The sequence below is a fragment of the Schistocerca serialis genome, chromosome 11 (assembly GCF_023864345.2).
Source record: "Schistocerca serialis cubense isolate TAMUIC-IGC-003099 chromosome 11, iqSchSeri2.2, whole genome shotgun sequence".
Lineage (NCBI taxonomy): Eukaryota > Metazoa > Arthropoda > Insecta > Orthoptera > Acrididae > Schistocerca > Schistocerca serialis.
In genome coordinates, this window is record NC_064648.1 from 77180099 (window position 1) to 77196792 (window position 16694).

General features: G+C 38.2%; 1 protein-coding gene across 2 annotated transcripts in view; it reads left to right on the plus strand.

The window, feature by feature from the left end:
* The window catches only part of LOC126427237 (zinc finger protein 724-like), a 106989-nt gene extending 90841 nt beyond the window's left edge, over positions 1–16148 (plus strand). For both annotated transcript variants that reach the window (XM_050089476.1, XM_050089477.1), the window contains 2 exons: positions 2604–2641; positions 12556–16148. In XM_050089476.1, coding sequence (XP_049945433.1) covers positions 2604–2641; positions 12556–14038 — 1521 coding nt within the window. In that variant the 3' untranslated portion in view covers positions 14039–16148. The remainder of the gene's footprint in view (positions 1–2603; positions 2642–12555) is intronic.
* Positions 16149–16694: the final 546 nt, after the last annotated feature.

Sequence of the window (16694 nt, forward strand, 5' to 3'; positions counted from 1 at the left end):
TACTGTAGAAAATACTGTGATTCATGGTCAAACAAAAATGACTGACTGAGAAGCAGGAAAGAAAAATTCTCAGGAAAATATTTGTACCAGTTTTCTGTGAACGAATTTGGATAAAGAGGCCCTTTAGAGAGATCTATAGATAGAAACAATAACGGACACCTACAGATAAAAAGGGATAAAATGCTGTGGACACATCACAGGATGACTGACTACAGGCTCACAAGGCAGATCTTCGAGGTAGCAAGCACTAGCAAAAACAGGTCAAAATGGATCATAGGTACAGAAGAAGTTGGACTCTCACAAGATAACATAATAAATCGAAAAATAGTCTAGAAAGACCATGAAACATACTTAAACAGCGACACATGGAAAACAGAAATGGATATAAATATTTGGAAGACCACAGAGGACATACACTATGTGATCAAAAGTATCCGGGCACCTGGCTGAAAAAGGCTTGAAAGTTCGTGGCGCCCTCCACCCGTAATGCTGGAATTGAATATGGTATTGGCCCACCCTTATGCTTGGTGACAGCTTACACTCTTGCAGACATATGTTCAATCAGGTGCTGGAATGTTTCTTGGGGAATGGCAAACCATTCTTAACAGGTGTTTGCACCGAGGAGAGGAATCGATGTCGGTCGGTGATGCCTGGTATGAAGTCAGCATTCCAAAACATCCCAAAGGTATTCTAAAGGATTCACGTCATGTCTCTATGCAGGCCAGTCCATTACAGGTTTGTTATGGTCGTGTAGCCACTCCGCCACAGACCATGCATTATGAACACGTGTGTCCGATCGTGTTGAAAGCTGCAATTGCCATCCCCAAATTGCTCTGAAACAGTGGGAAGCAAGAAGGTACTTAAAACATCAAAGTAGGCCTGTGCTGTGATTGCGCCATGCAAAACAAGGGATGCAAGCCCCCTCCATGAAAAACATTGACACCATAACACCAGAACCACCTCGGAGTTTTACTGTTGGCACTACACACACTGGCAGATGATGTTCACCAGGTATTTGCCATACACACACACACCCATCAGGTCACCACATTGTGTACCTTGATTCTTCACTCCACACAACGATTTTGCACTGTTCAATTGTCCAATGTTTTCGCTCCTTACATCAAGCGAGGCGCCATTTGGAATTTACCTGCGTAATGTGTGTCTTATGAGCAGGTGCTCGACGGTGAAGTATACGTTTTCTCACCTCCCACCTAACAGTCGTAATACCTGCAGTGAATAATTATGAAGTCAGGAATTCCTGTGTGATGGTCTTTATAGATGTCTGCTTGTTATACATTACGAACCTCTTAAAGTGTCAGCAGTTTCTGTTAGTCAACAAACGAGGTAGCCCTGTACGCTTCTGTGCTGTATGTGTCCCTTCACGTTTCCACTTCACTATCACATCAGAAACAGTGGACCTAGGTACGTTTAGGAGTGTGGAAATCTGGCATAGAGGCATACAACACAAGTGATACCCAATCACCTGACAAAGTTCGAAGTGCATGGGTTCCGCGGAGTGCCCCATTCTGATCTCCCATGGTGTCTAATGACTACTGAGTTTGCTGATATGGAGTACCTGGCAGTAGGTAGCAGCACAATGCACCTAACATGAAAAACCTATGTTTGTTATTACTCATTTTCAGTGCAGTTGCTATTTTTGAAAAAACTGATTTTGTTACCTTAATTCAACTTGCTTTCAGAGATGACTCAGTCTTTACTGTTAATGTGAAATAGTTTGTTTTATCTGACATGTTTCTCGTTAGGTGATCATCTCTGGGTTTGATGACTGAATCTTTAGATTATCCGTGATCTTAATCGTCCTCTGCTAGACTCGAGTGACACTTATTTTACTGCTATGGTAGTTGTCCACATGCTCATTGATTCTTCATATGTATTCATTGTATGTATGAAAGCACATTCAAACATTTGAAGAGGACACTGTCCTCATGTTAACCATGTTGTTTATTTCCTATTTATGATAATACACGAATCTTTGTGATTTATATGCCTATAAAAAACAGCACTTCATGTAATAATTCGTATAACTTTCATGTCATGCTGTACTCCATAATTTCCTCTGTGGACGAAACTGATGTGACATTTAACGACTTTGATGTTCCATGCAGTGAGCTATCTCGAGAGTATGGCATAATATTCAATGCTACAGATGTGAAAAAAATACGTTCAATAGCAGTTCAGATAGAACTTTTTTTCAGTTCAGTTCTTTTTTTTACCTGTTTCATCAATAAAAATTGGACGATTTTTTACATTTTTCTCTGGTACTTCACCTTACTGTATGTGCATGGCAGGTGAATGATGTTTCACGCTTTTAATTTTGAAGTATCAAGTAGGAAATTTGTTTTCAAATAAATCTGTGTCTTTATAATTATTTACAAAGCTAAAAGCAAAGTGCTGAAATGAAGTGTTAATTTTTACTTGTAATTTTCTTCAATAACTGCTACAGTTATGTTGTGTCTCTTTGATAATAATATTTCCAACTATTGTTTGGAACAATCAGATGTTAGTGGGTGTTAATACAATTTTATTTATTTACCGTTTCATCAATTTTAAATCACCAGTAATTCTTTGTATTGTTTCAGGTGGCAGCCTCAATAAGAAATGCATCTGATAGTTTAAGGTACGTTTTCTGTTATTCACTGCAGAATATTTTGAGCAGTATACAGTTCTAGTTACTCCATGTGAAAGAAAAATAATAACCCCTAGGGACCAAAATACCAGAAGTTATTTTTAAAAAGTTCTGTTTTTGGAGTTCTATTTTTTCTATGTATTAACCATTTGCTGTATATACATACAGTATATACAGACTACAGCAATGTTATGCATATTATCAGAGAAAACACTACTATATCCACTATTCTATTATTGCAGAAGATTAAAAAGGAGCTTTACGATATTACAACGTACATTAGTCCCATTTATAACATTGGTTTGCAATAACAGCACAAACAGCAAAAATGGACTCTAAAGCCCTTACATTAAATACTGTACTGTAACCTGAAAAATTATACACTCAAATAATGTTTTAAATCTAGTATATTGTGCTGTCACAGAGAGGAACAAAAATGCCTGAAAAATTGCACTTGCAGATAATATTCTAATGGCAAACATTCAATGTGGTGCCACAGAAAGAAACAAAAATGCTTCCTAACTAAATGGCCAGCTGTAAGAACGTCTGTAAAACTAATGATCTGTTCAGATGTTGCAGCAAAACTTTCTAAAGTGTCCAAGGCATTTAACACTTCATGGTGGGTAGGCAAAATGTACTTGTCCTCCTCACATTCTTCTGATGCGTTTTGCACCTCAGACAGAAATGTTTGTACACCAGGTTCAGGATTTTAAATGTCTTGCAAAATTTTCCATTGTCAGGTGACGTGATATTGTTGTCACCATCTAACTTGCCAACATAATGTGTCCAGGCATTGCTAAAACAGTTCTGTAAGTGTCACGAGGAAACTGATGGAACTGATCCCCAGCTTGTATTGCATCCAATGCTTCCATCTCGTTTTCAGCAATAAGGATAGCACAAATGGCTTGTGATACAATGTCTTCATAGCAGCAGTAATGCCTTGACTCAAAGGCAGAAGGCAACTTAACATATTTGGTAGTAAAAAGTGAACATTTACTTTCGTTAATATTAAAACAAAAAAACCAATTACAGGGTGTTTCAAAAATGACCAGTATATTTGAAACGGCAATACAAACTGAAGGAGCAGCGATAGAAATACACCGTTTGTTGCAATATGCTTGGGACAACAGTACATTTTCAGGCAGACAAACTTTCGAAATTACAGTAGTTACAATTGTCAACAACACATGGCGCTGCGGTCTGGGAAACTCTATAGTACGATATTTTCCACATATCCACCATGCGTAGCAATAATATGGCGTAGTCTCTGAATGAAATTACCCGAAACCTTTGACAACGTGTCTGGCAGAATGGCTTCACATGCAGATGAGATGTACTGCTTCAGCTGTTCAATTGTTTCTGGATTCTGGCGGTACACCTGGTCTTTCATGTGTCCCCACAGAAAGAAGTCACAGGGGTTCATGTCTGGCAAATAGGGAGGCCAGTCCATGCAACCTCCTGTATGTTTCGGATAGCCCAAAGCAATCACACGATCATCGAAATATTCATTCAGGAAATTAAATACGTCGGCCGTGCGATGTGGCCGGGCACTATCTTGCATAAACCACGAGGTGTTCGCAGTGTCGTCTAAGGCAGTTTGTACCGCCACAAATTCACGAAGAATGTCCAGATAGCGAGATGCAGTAATCGTTTCGGATCTGAAAAATGGGCCAATGATTCCTTTGGAAGAAATGGCGGCCCAGACCAGTACTTTTTGAGGATGCAGGGACGATGGGACTGCAACATGGGGCTTTTCCGTTCCCCATATGCGCCAGTTCTGTTTATTGACGAAGCCGTCCAGGTAAAAATAAGCTTCGTCAGTAAACCAAATGCTGCCCACATGCATATCGCCGTCATCAATCCTCTGCACTATATCGTTAGCGAATGTCTCTCGTGCAGCAATGGTAGCGGCGCTGAGGGGTTGCCGCGTTTGAACTTTGTATGGATAGAGGTGTAAACTCTGGCGCATGAGACGATACGTGGACGTTGGCGTCATTTGGACCGCAGCTGCAACACAGCGAACGGAAACCCGAGGCCGCTGTTGGATCACCTGCTGCACTAGCTGCGCGTTGCCCTCTGTGGTTGCCATATGCGGTCGCCCTACCTTTCCAGCACGTTCATCCATCACGTTCCCAGTCCGTTGAAATTTTTCAAACAGATCCTTTATTGTATCACTTTTTGATCCTTTGGTTACATTAAACCTCCGTTGAAAACTTCGTCTAGTTGCAACAACACTGTGTTCTAGGCGGTGGAATTCCAACACCAGAAAAATCCTCTGTTCTAAGGAATAAACTATGTTGTCCACAGCACACTTGCACGTTGTGAACAGCACACGCTTACAGCAGAAAGACGACGTACAGAATGGCGCACCAACAGACTGCGTTGTCTTCTATATCTTTCACATCACTTACAGCGCCATCTGTTGTTGAAAATTGTAACTACTGTAATTTCGAAAGTTTGTCTGCCTGAAAATGTACTGTTGTCCCAAGCATATTGCAACAAACGGTGTATTTCTATCGTTGCCCGTTTAGTTTTTACTGCCGTTTCAAATATACCGGTCATTTTTGAAACACCCTGTATCATTAACTGTCAATCCAAGCTTTTCAATAATGAGAGTAGATGCAAGGTAAAGCAGTAATTTCATGTTCTTAAGACATATCAGTTTCTCAGTTTTACTGATTACCCAAGATTGTTGTTCATCTATGTTGTATGAATTACAGACAAGTACAAAAGTTAAAAACATTGTTTACTGATGGCCCCACCATGCCACATGTCACTATTATTTTGTGGGTTTGACTTGACAGAACTTGTAAAGAAATCCTAGTTTTGCCTGCATTGCTGGCGTAATATATAGCAAACTTTTCTCTCACTTGGTCAAATTCATGCAACCAATGCTTGCCCCTTCCTCATCAACTTTATTCATTTCATTGCCAATCACTGAGCATGAAATTAGGCTTCTATTTTGGAACTTACACAGTCAACAAGCAAAACACCTGATGTCTGTTTTGAATGTCTCAATTTTTTTCTGCAGTCTCATTTGTTGTTGATTGAATTATAGTTCCACTTAAAGATACATTGGAAGTGCACATATAGCTTGAACCATTGTAAAAGTAAATGTTCAGCATCTTCATGCATAACACTGTGAAATCACCTTTGCACCTGGAACCCAGTGCAGCAGAATTAAGAACTTTTCATTTAAATAGTGTGGATAATCTAAATTTGCTGAGTCTAAGCTTTCTGCCAGTTGTGCTGTTTTTCAATACACCATGTTCTGCTTCCTGCAGAATATTTAGTTTCGCCTGGTGATCTATGCTTTGTACTTCCTATTGCATGACAACCCTTTCACTGCTTGGAACTCAATGTTACTAATAGTGGCCCTGTTTAAAGAATATAAAAGCACATCTCAGCATGGAATTGCACTTGTTAATGGAATCTAGTTTTCCACACTGTTGGTGTCACAATTGTTTTCCTTGTCGATGGCGATTGTTGAGCAATGATATGCATGAAGGTCAGCTAGAGAAACATTAGGAAAAGAGAAAAACGTTGACAATTCAGGTTTAATAAAAAATGTAATGATGCAACAGACTAAAAAACAGTTTGTAATTCATGCTGACTGAAATTTGTTAACCATTAAAACATTGTATAATATCATGTACATCACTGCCAGTACAGATATTTTGCTGGTGTTAACCAAGTGTTCACCTTAAGTGAGTTCATGTTCAGCATAATTGATTGTTCATTATTACTGATAAGTAAAAATATTACAAAGAAGTAGGGTTAGTAACACATTCTATAAAACAGCTAGTTTGTGTATTGGTTCCTTAATAAAAACAGTGTACTTCTTTTATTAAAAAGAAGCAAACTAAAGTGCAGGTGAAGTGTCAGCAGCTGTATAGTGCTAACTATTCTAATTGAATATGACATGGAAGTCATAGAAATTCAATGTGATGGGTACAAGCTAATGTCCTACCATGTAGAATGAGTAAGAGGAAAGGGTGAGTGGTTATATACCCAAAAACTGGAGTCAAGTTTCAGCCCCTTCAGATTAATGAATGTTGGGGTGAACAGCTCTTTGAATACTGTGTCAGCAATGTGGATTGGGAAACATAAGCTTGTTGTATTGACCGTTTACAGGCCACCATCATGATCTTAAATTTCATAAAGCAGCTGTAGTCAGCTTTAGTAAGGCCATGAAGACTTAACTGGTGAGTCATCTTTTGTGACTTGAGAAGCTACTAACAAAGGATGCCTAGAATTACCAATGTCTGAATTTGGGAAATCTCACACAGTACAATTCCCCAAAAGGACTTAATGCACACATTGCAAACTTGGCTGATTTGGGAGCAAAACTGACAGTGATTTATCTGGCAATGACAGTAAAATGAATACTGATCAGTTGTGCTTCGATCATAGAAGGAAAGTTTTGTCACCACAGAACTAGAGTGAAATTACAGGACAAATGTTATCAATTGTGTTAATAATTTTCCTAATATTCTTATTCTCTAAAAAAACCATGATACTGAATGGAAGTAAGAGCAAGGGAAGAATAACTCCTTGGACTTAAGTATCTTGTGCAAGGTAGACAGAGCTCTAACTACTTCAGAAGACAACAAACTGTGCATAGTGAAATATTCTGCTGTACTGTCTGTAGTGCACTATCAGATCTTCCTTTGTGTGCAGTAAAGCTCTTTTTTCCTGGCACAATATGTTGTCATCCCAAATTGTGGCTATGCTTTTTTGGTGTTTGAACTGTAGTAGCCACTTGACCTGTTGTATGGGAAGGCTGGACTCATGAGGTTTTTAGGAAATAATTCAATTCTGCATTTACTGTGTATATCCATGGTAAACATTTACCATTTTTCACCTAGTAAATGCTCACAGATGAGTGTGACCACTATGTCTAGATCTACATCTGTTCCTTGCAAAGCAATGTGAAGTAAAAGATTAATATCCCTGGTTAGACCTATTTGATATGTGTCACACACCCTTTAGCAATGTTCTGAGGTGAGTCACACAGTTGTTTTGAAAGCATTAGATTTCTGTTGTATCCCAGCAATCGACTGACTGCTGTACCTACAACTGAACCAGTGTGATGATTCCATTGGTATCTTCACATATTGCTACACTCAAGAATTTATGAGTGTAGTGATAGGGCACTATGTTTCTCCTTCTTGTGAAACTCACTATTTTTAATCCTAATGGTAGAAGGCTTGCTCCACTTCAAAATTTTATCTAAGTACAAGCTTATATATTCTTTTAAGTTCTTCATAATTGACAGAGCTAGTAATTATATGTGCCTGTACAATTATGAATAGTTTTGCCTTTTTATGTGTGTTGCCTATGGAACTGAGTCAACAGCACTGTTCATAATAGTTTACCTACACTTCTGTATTATAATTTATAATTACTTCTACTCATGCATTACTCCAATTTCATTTTGTGTTGATAACTCTGCACTCACCTAACCAGAAATGTTGTTCTTCCTCCCATGCACCACACTAATTCCCACCATATCAAACTTCAACTTATCCATTTCTGATTTCATGTTCTCTGACTCACCTAATCAATCAAGGGACTTAACATTCCACACTCTCACTTGTAGTGATATTGTTTCTTTCCCCTGATGATATCCACCAGAGTAGCCCCCTCCCAGAGATATTATTGGGAGGCTATATTGCTACTGGAATATTTTACCCAATTGGATGTCATTATCATTAAACTATACAGCAGAGCAGCATGTCCTCAGGAATTGCAAAATAATTTCCCTAGCATATGGTATGGTGGTGGCTGGTACCTTTACTACTAGAAAGACCGGCCATCCATCTTCATTAACCACATGTTAGCGTGTGGACTCTCCCTAGATATCCTTCCATTGCAGTTTTATATACTGTATGTCTCCCAGTTTCATTAAGGCAGGCATGTCACTTCACTTTGGCAAGATAAATGTTTCATATGGTAAGTGGGTGCCACACAACTGAAACATGTCAAATAACTTAGCTATTACTGAAAAGTCACAAAATTAGGAAATCATGACATTGTGCTGTGGAGATGCTGATAGACTTTTAATTTTACACTAAATATCTTATATTCTCACAACACTATAGTAAGTTTTTGTTTATCATAAGTTATTTTTCAGACGTTACACAGCAATTAAGAAGGGCTGGTAGAAATGAGGCAACACATTCTTGAGGAAAATTATGAATAACTAAAATGGTAAGATGCAGTTAAGAGATATAATATTAAACTGAAGTTCATAAGGGTTAACAGCATGTGTTACTGCTCATGTAATGAATCGTGACATGATGCCATAAGTCCCAAATATCACAAGCTTTGTTGTGGGATTTCATTGTGTCATTTAAAGGACAAGAACTCTATGAGAAATATCAGAAAGCTGCATATGAATCAGGAACATATGTGTTGCAACAATTCTACCAGCTTCAACCATGACTGTCCAGCAATAGACTAGGATATTAGCTGTGTCATTCACTTTTGTTATGGGAAGGTTGTTCCAATGGGACATCTTGGTATATTCAGTGTTGGAACTTTCACTAGCAATGTCATCAAGAACACACATGATGATGGCTTTAGGGTTGTGGCAACTGATGGGGGTGTTACTTGATGTTCTACTCTATCCAAAAGAATAAGATAGAAAATACTTGAAACCTAAACCACCACCATACTCACTGGAGAAAAAACATACAAGATAATAACTGTCCAAATAATGAGACTTGGCACTTTTAGAGCATCAGGTACAAATACCCTATATCCCATGAATCACATGTGATGCAAACATTTATGGTTTTGTGATGGAACCACAAAGTTCCACAGTGAAAACCTTCAAATTGTCATCTCCCTAATGCCTTGTAGTAATAACACAAAAGCTTATCATTGGTTTAATATCTATTATACTGCAATGGAACATTCATGTTTTGATAGCACATGTGGAGTAAATGAAACTTTTTATTTGTAGAAGATCACTGTATTTCACATGAGTCACTTTGTAAATGTTTCAATACTCCCATGCTGTCAGGGCACAGTATCTGACTGGTTGCCGCTGGGGGTAAGGACAGCTGGATGGGCAACCTGTATTATTTGCTGTGTGTGAGGGATAAGTGAGGATTGAGATCAGACACTAGCTGTATGAATTCTTAGGGCAGTTACTCAATGATAACAATAGATTTTGTTTTGATTTTCCAAGATTCTCTTTGGAAGAAGCATTGCTAATATTGTCCTAAAATTTGGCCAGCCATTTCATTTGTAGGAGATATTGTCAGTAATATGCAGGTGTAATGCCAGCATCTCCTGGTGGGTTGTGAGATAAGCCATGTCTTCTGAATACAAGTGCTAGAATTTACTTCAGCACAGTTATTTATTTTCTCACAACTGATCTCTAATCCTGCTTAGTTATAATTGTAACCTACACACATAGGAATGTCAAAAGGTCACTGAGGTGGATACCACATAGAGCAAACAGAGGATTGTTTTATCATCTGGTGATATTCAAAATTGCTTACATCTTGCCAGACTATGATTATTGCAAGGTATATTCACCACACTGTTGGTGCACTTGTCCTATTCTGGAAGTAAGTGTCAACCTACAGTATTCACCTCTTGCAAAGCTTGGTGATGGTTCCAGTGTTGTTCATCTACAGTGAATATTTAGCCCAGAACAGCTGTCTACATCATTTCTTTTGTCAGCTGGCTCAAAAAAAATATGAGTAATGTTGAGGAGGATTTATTATTGTTGTGATAGCCCATAAAACTGCTGTATCAGTCAGGAACAAATCTAAAAACCAGAGGGGAGAAAAGGAGATAGCTCAGAGAGGGTGGATGTAATGCCGCAAGAAACTTAGATATGACTTTTTATTTTCAAGCAGTGCTACATAACAGCTGAACTAGTAGGAAAATTTCAGCTTTATGTGAGAAAGCAATCTTGCCTGTTCTACTGAACCCAGGGGAAAATGATACATTGCACAATAATTACTGTAAAGTGGCCCTCACCAACTGTAAGCCAAATGACAAGAAAAATTCGATCAGCATGTGGCATACCTGGTCTGTAGAATCCAAGAAACTACGCACTCACATCCAGTGTACATTTGAAGGATATTGCTCCACCCTGAGAATGTGAATGGCTGGAATACACTGCCTTTCCCTAATCTGATAATATGTTGGAAATGTGTGTAATTGTGGCTGTGTCCTTGTATATGTGTACAAAGGAGTGTTTGGGGAAAGTCAGTGCCTGCCATCTATGCCACCTGTAATCTTTGAAAGTGGGAGGTGTTTTCAGCCACTTTGGTTATGGGCACACCAGGCATCTACTCTTATCATCGGCAGATGTGGAAGCAACTGTAGGAGAAATATACCTACATAGGGCATACCCAAAAGGCGTGTTCTTTTTAAATTCAACATACAGTACTGTAGTCAGTGGGATATAATATTCTACATTAACTTAGCGTCTGATTTTAGACAGCCTTTTGTAGCCTTGAATTTAAACTCATGCCCTAACCTTACCACAACTGTATGAGTTGCAGTATATCCAAGAAAACAAGAGATTAACAATCTGCAGCACAACTGAGATCATGATTATTTTGTTGAGAGCTTTTAAGGCTAACCTCTATGAGCCAACTCAAGACAGAAATATTTCTTAATATGTTTCTTTGCATAGCCATCTACTGCAGCAAAACTTCAGTTTTTGATGAAAGGAAACTGTAATGTTTCACTATCATTGGTTACTTGAAACCACATATCCATCAAAAAGCAAAACAGTCAAAAGCAGCAATCAGGATAGAATAATAGCATGCAAGTATGTGCATGCTCCTACACACCCACAGCCATATCCACACTCAAATGACCTCATTGGGAAGCTCAAAGATGTCCAGTTCCATTGTGATGGAATGGGGTAGCTGCAGGTGGAATGATTGGACCCAGATATCAGACAGGTAGACAATTCACCTACTGCCATCACTTGCTCGCAGAGGACTATGGTAGGATGGACTGTACATGATTTGTGCTGATGTCACCATTGATAGGGGTGTGTGATTCAGTTGAGGATGTTTTGGAACTCCAGGGGACCAGGAGTTGTGAAGATACTTTAGAATGGGAGGCTGTAACTGCATTGGCATCCTCCCTGACCGACAATATGTCAATTAGAAAGAGCTACACATAAGCTGTGCTGCTAACAACACACTCTAATGTTGGAATAATTTGTGTGTGTCATTCACATTTGTTCATCAGTCTGGAAATTTATGTATGTGTTCCTGTACAGGTGTTGTCCACCTGGTTCATGGCCATACTACCTAGCCAATAATAAATGTGATGTTTGTGGTAGTTGGGGATTCATTTGGAATCAAATAAAATGCCATGCTTCATTGCTTTGTGAAATAAATTTATCATGAGTGCTTTCAAGAATTTATACTCTAAGCTCAAAGTGTTCTCCAAAAAAAAAAAAAAAAAAAAAAAAATCCACTTGGAAAGAGTGATTTATTTTAATTTTAAAATCATTGATTTCTCTTTTCTTTTCCTTTATCTTTGTGTGGAAACTGTTACGTCAAAAACTGGAGGATATTAGATATAATAATAGTAATAATTTGGTCTAAAAGATTGTTGAACAGTATTTTAAAAATATTACAAGACTCTTAAATAACAGTACCTACTAAAAAATTAGGAAACCCAGTCAGCACTGAATGAGACTGGTCGTTATTGAATTTCCTGTGATCATTTGCCTCATAAAAATTCTATCGCTCTGGCAGAATGTCATGATAATTTTAAATCACTTACATGTACTGGATAAGTTATCTGTGACACCAATACATTTTTATCTTTCGGTTTAAAGTCCCTGATTTTGTGGATGGTGAAATACTGTTTTTTGTATCGTGTAATTTCACACCTCTTTTCTCCTTCCTCAGTTTCATTCAAAGTGCTGGTGACAGCTGTAACGTTTCGTATCAAGAAGCATTACATCAAGGACTAGTCGATGACGATCTGGAGATAGATACAGAGATGTCAACAGATTTCAGTATGTCTCATAACTATAGCAAGTTACGGACTTCACAAGAAGACAGCTTATGTGGCACAAGATTAAGTTGTAGCATCAGGGAAAAGGAATTCCATAAGTTTAACTGTAGTTTCTGCCTACAGAGCTTCCCTTCAAAATACAGACTCATAATGCATATCTTCATCCACATTGACGGTGTGCAGGCACCTGCATTTGTGTGTAAGTCATGTGGTGAGGTATTGCCCACTGATGACAGCTTGAAAGAACATTTGAGAATGAGTGAGGGTGACCAAGCATTATCAGCTGCCAACAGTGAGAAACTTGAATGCAGTGATGACCATGAAAACAACATCTCCTTAGAAAGTGTAAGAGAAGAAATTGTGGAACGGACTGAGAAGCAATCTTCATCCAAGGAAACCAGGAAAACTTTAAGGAAATCCTTCAGTGATATATGCAATACACATACTGTGACACAAGTTGCAGAGAAACTCAGATGTGATAACTATGGAATTATGTGTACAGGTGATCATGTTAATGTCCACACTGTGCTAAGTGCAAAGAGACATCACAAATGTGATGTTTGTGGTAAATTGTTTACACGTTCAGGCAGTATCAAGGTACATGAATTAATACACACGGGAAAGAGACCCCACAAATGCCGTGTTTGTGGAAAATCGTTTACTCAGTCGGGCACTCTCAAGACACATGAATTAATACATACAGGAGAGAGACCCTACAAATGTATTGTTTGTGGCAAATCGTTTAATGGTTTGTGGAATTTCAAGGCACATGAATTAATACACACGGGAAAGAGACCCCACAAATGCCGTGTTTGTGGAAAATCGTTTACGCAGTCGAGCAGTCTCAAGACACATGAATTAATACATACAAGAAAGAGACCCTACGAATGTACTGTTTGTGGCAAATCGTTTATTGGTTTAGGGAATTTCAAGGCGCATGAATTAATACACACGGGAAAGAGACCCCACAAATGCCGTGTTTGTGGAAAATCGTTTACTCAGTCGAGCAGTCTCAGGACACACGAATTAATACATACAGGAAAGAGACCCCACGAATGCGATGTTTGTGGAAAATCGTTTACTCAGTCGGGCCATGTCAAGAGGCATTTGTTGACACACATGGGAAAGATACCCTACAAATATAGTGTTTGTGGTAAATCGTTTCCTCAATGGGGCAGTCTCGAGAAACATGAATTAATACACACTGAACAGGGACCACACAAAGTCAATGTTGGTGGCAAATCGTTTTCAGAACTGGGTCATCTAAAAACACAGAAATTAATACACGCAGGAATGAGCCCCCACAAATATACTTGCGGCAAATATTTTTCTTCCTCTGGTGATCTCAAGGAAATCATTAGTACACACCGGTAAATGAAAACACAAATGTAGTATTTATGGCAAATTGTATAAAAACTCGAGTAACCTCAAGAAACAGCTATCACTACACACTGAAAAAAAGGCTACACAGATGTGATATTTACGGGGAATCTTTTACTCCAGTCTATCATCTTTAGAAGCATGCAATAATACATATTACGTAGAGACCACTCAAAGTATTGTTGAGGTCTGTAGACTTACACATGTTCAAAGGAGACCACAAGTGTGTTATGAATATTGATCGCATGTGCTACAGAAAGGTCACAAAAAAAGGACAAATCCGTTTTCACACCTTCATGTTCAAAGAAGTTGCATACTAAATATAATATATGAGGCACACAATTGCAATTTTTTGTTGTAAATGCTCCATGCTATAACGATCTGTCTACCAGAAATTGGGGCATCAAAAGATATGTTTCTCGTTTGAGTAGAAGTCCTATGCAGTAATCAGGACTCCATATTCTTCAAGAGAATTTACCAGCATGTTGCTAGTTATTTGAAAGAAACTGCCATTTCAATATTCATGAAGCTGTAGGCAGTACCCAGTCGACAGCATAAATGTGTTTATTACACATCCATCACTCAGGCTATTTTTCTCAACGATGGAGAAAGATACAAAAATATCATGATTATGCAAACATGTTACTGGGGTATGCCTCCTTAATAGTAATGCTATTTGTGTGATAAAAATTTGCACACATGTGAACTATCTGTGCTACTTCTACATTAGGAAATAACTGATGGTGGCAAGTATGCAGAGATCAGGCAAAAATTGTAATCATCTGCCTAGTAGTATTTTGATTCACCTTCAGACTGCAATACATCAGTGCTTCTGTATGGTGTGGACTCATTAGTTCGCTGTTAGTTTTCCACTAGTAAATTGGACTATATGTCTACACATGTCTCAAACGGTTCCCATTAACTGCAGGTTATCAGTTTGTTGCTGTGTAGTTAGTATGCAATAGCATCCCAAATTCGTTTCATAATGACCTAATGAGGTGGGAAAGACAACAGTGTGAGCTATCATGATGCTCAAACCATTGCAGTGTGATTCTGACCTTGTGATTTGGACAGTTATCCTGCTGTAAGATGTTGTCACTCTCAGGAAATTCATCGAGCATTAAGTGACACAGAGGTTGCAATAATGTTCGTGTTCTTCACATCTGTCATGGTGCTTCCAATTATGACCAGCTGCTTCTTGGCGTCTCATATGAATATCCCCCATAGCATGACATTGCCACCATCTTTCTGCACCTGTTGTCTTGTGCATGTGTTGAACGACTGTTCATCTGGATGATGGCACATCTGGGCACAACCATTAACCTGGTCCACAAGAAATGTCACTTATCCCAACAGGTGACACATCTTTATTGGTATGCAGTCCAATCTCAATTATCCCATTCGTATTACTATAGTAGCTGACAAGCATTTTCTTCTGTATCCACAGATTGCCATCAATCCCACTTTACAAAGCAGCTAGGTTCTGATCTCCTTGTTCTAGGTAATGCATGGTAATCCTCCAACCTTTTGTCAACTTGTGGATATCCCATCTTTCAACGATGTTCCATAGAGGCTAATGATAGAAGCATCTGAGCAGCCAACCACATTCAGTGTTTTTTAGATGCACTTACCCAGGCACCAGGCAAAGCCATCTGATCTTTGGCAAAGTTATTTATGCCAGTTTTTTACACAAACTGTAACTAGAATGATTACCCATTCATTGCTGGTTATATAGTTTCGTTACTACGTGACATAACCAAAATGCCACTGGGTAGCATACACTCCTCCTAGGGAAGTGGGTATAATGATTTGGATCAACAGTGTATCTTGACACAAAAGGATCTTTTGGTACATTGTGTAGTAATTCAAATTTTCATGCTTCGTTAAATTTTATGCCAATACACTATTGTCAGTTTAAGTGCCATATTTCTTGTGAAAAATATTTGTATTAAAAATCCCTGTACATAATTCTGATTAAATGAAGATTAATTTTATGCATCAAATCTTTCAATTATTTGTCTGTTTTTAAATATCATGTAACTACTGTACAAACATCAGTGGCAAAACTGTCATCATGTAGTGTCAGATTATAATTCCAACTGTTTGTATAAACACGAGGACAGTTAAAAGAGCTCAGTGTGATTACTAGAATATGAATTTAATCCAAATGCATAATTTTTATTGTCATAAGTTAATTTATTAAATGTGCTTTGTTTCTAATTACTTTGTTTTAATCTGATTTTTTTGGTTGTCTTTTATCTGCTTTAAACATGATTTCATAGTGCGTATTTTCCATAATTTCTCTGAGTAAATCTGAGTTTTTCAGAAATCTTTACTAATGCTTTGTCTCATATTTCATAATGTTTGTTTTTGGTCGGTGTTTTCGACTTCTCACCAATTTTTTATTGGTGTGAGGTAGTTCGTTTATTAAGTTTTGTCATACTTTCAATAACTTAAGACTATTTTTATTAAGTGATAGGCATTTCTGAAGTTTGCGACACTTTCAGCTGTGTGGCTTTTTACTGTAATGAGAATGTATCTCTCATGATGGTTCTTGCAACATAATAGTGTGCTGCTATCTAGGCTGTAATACTGCAGTGACTTTTAAATATTTAGGGAATGTTGATCTATTTATAGTTTGTGGGCTCCC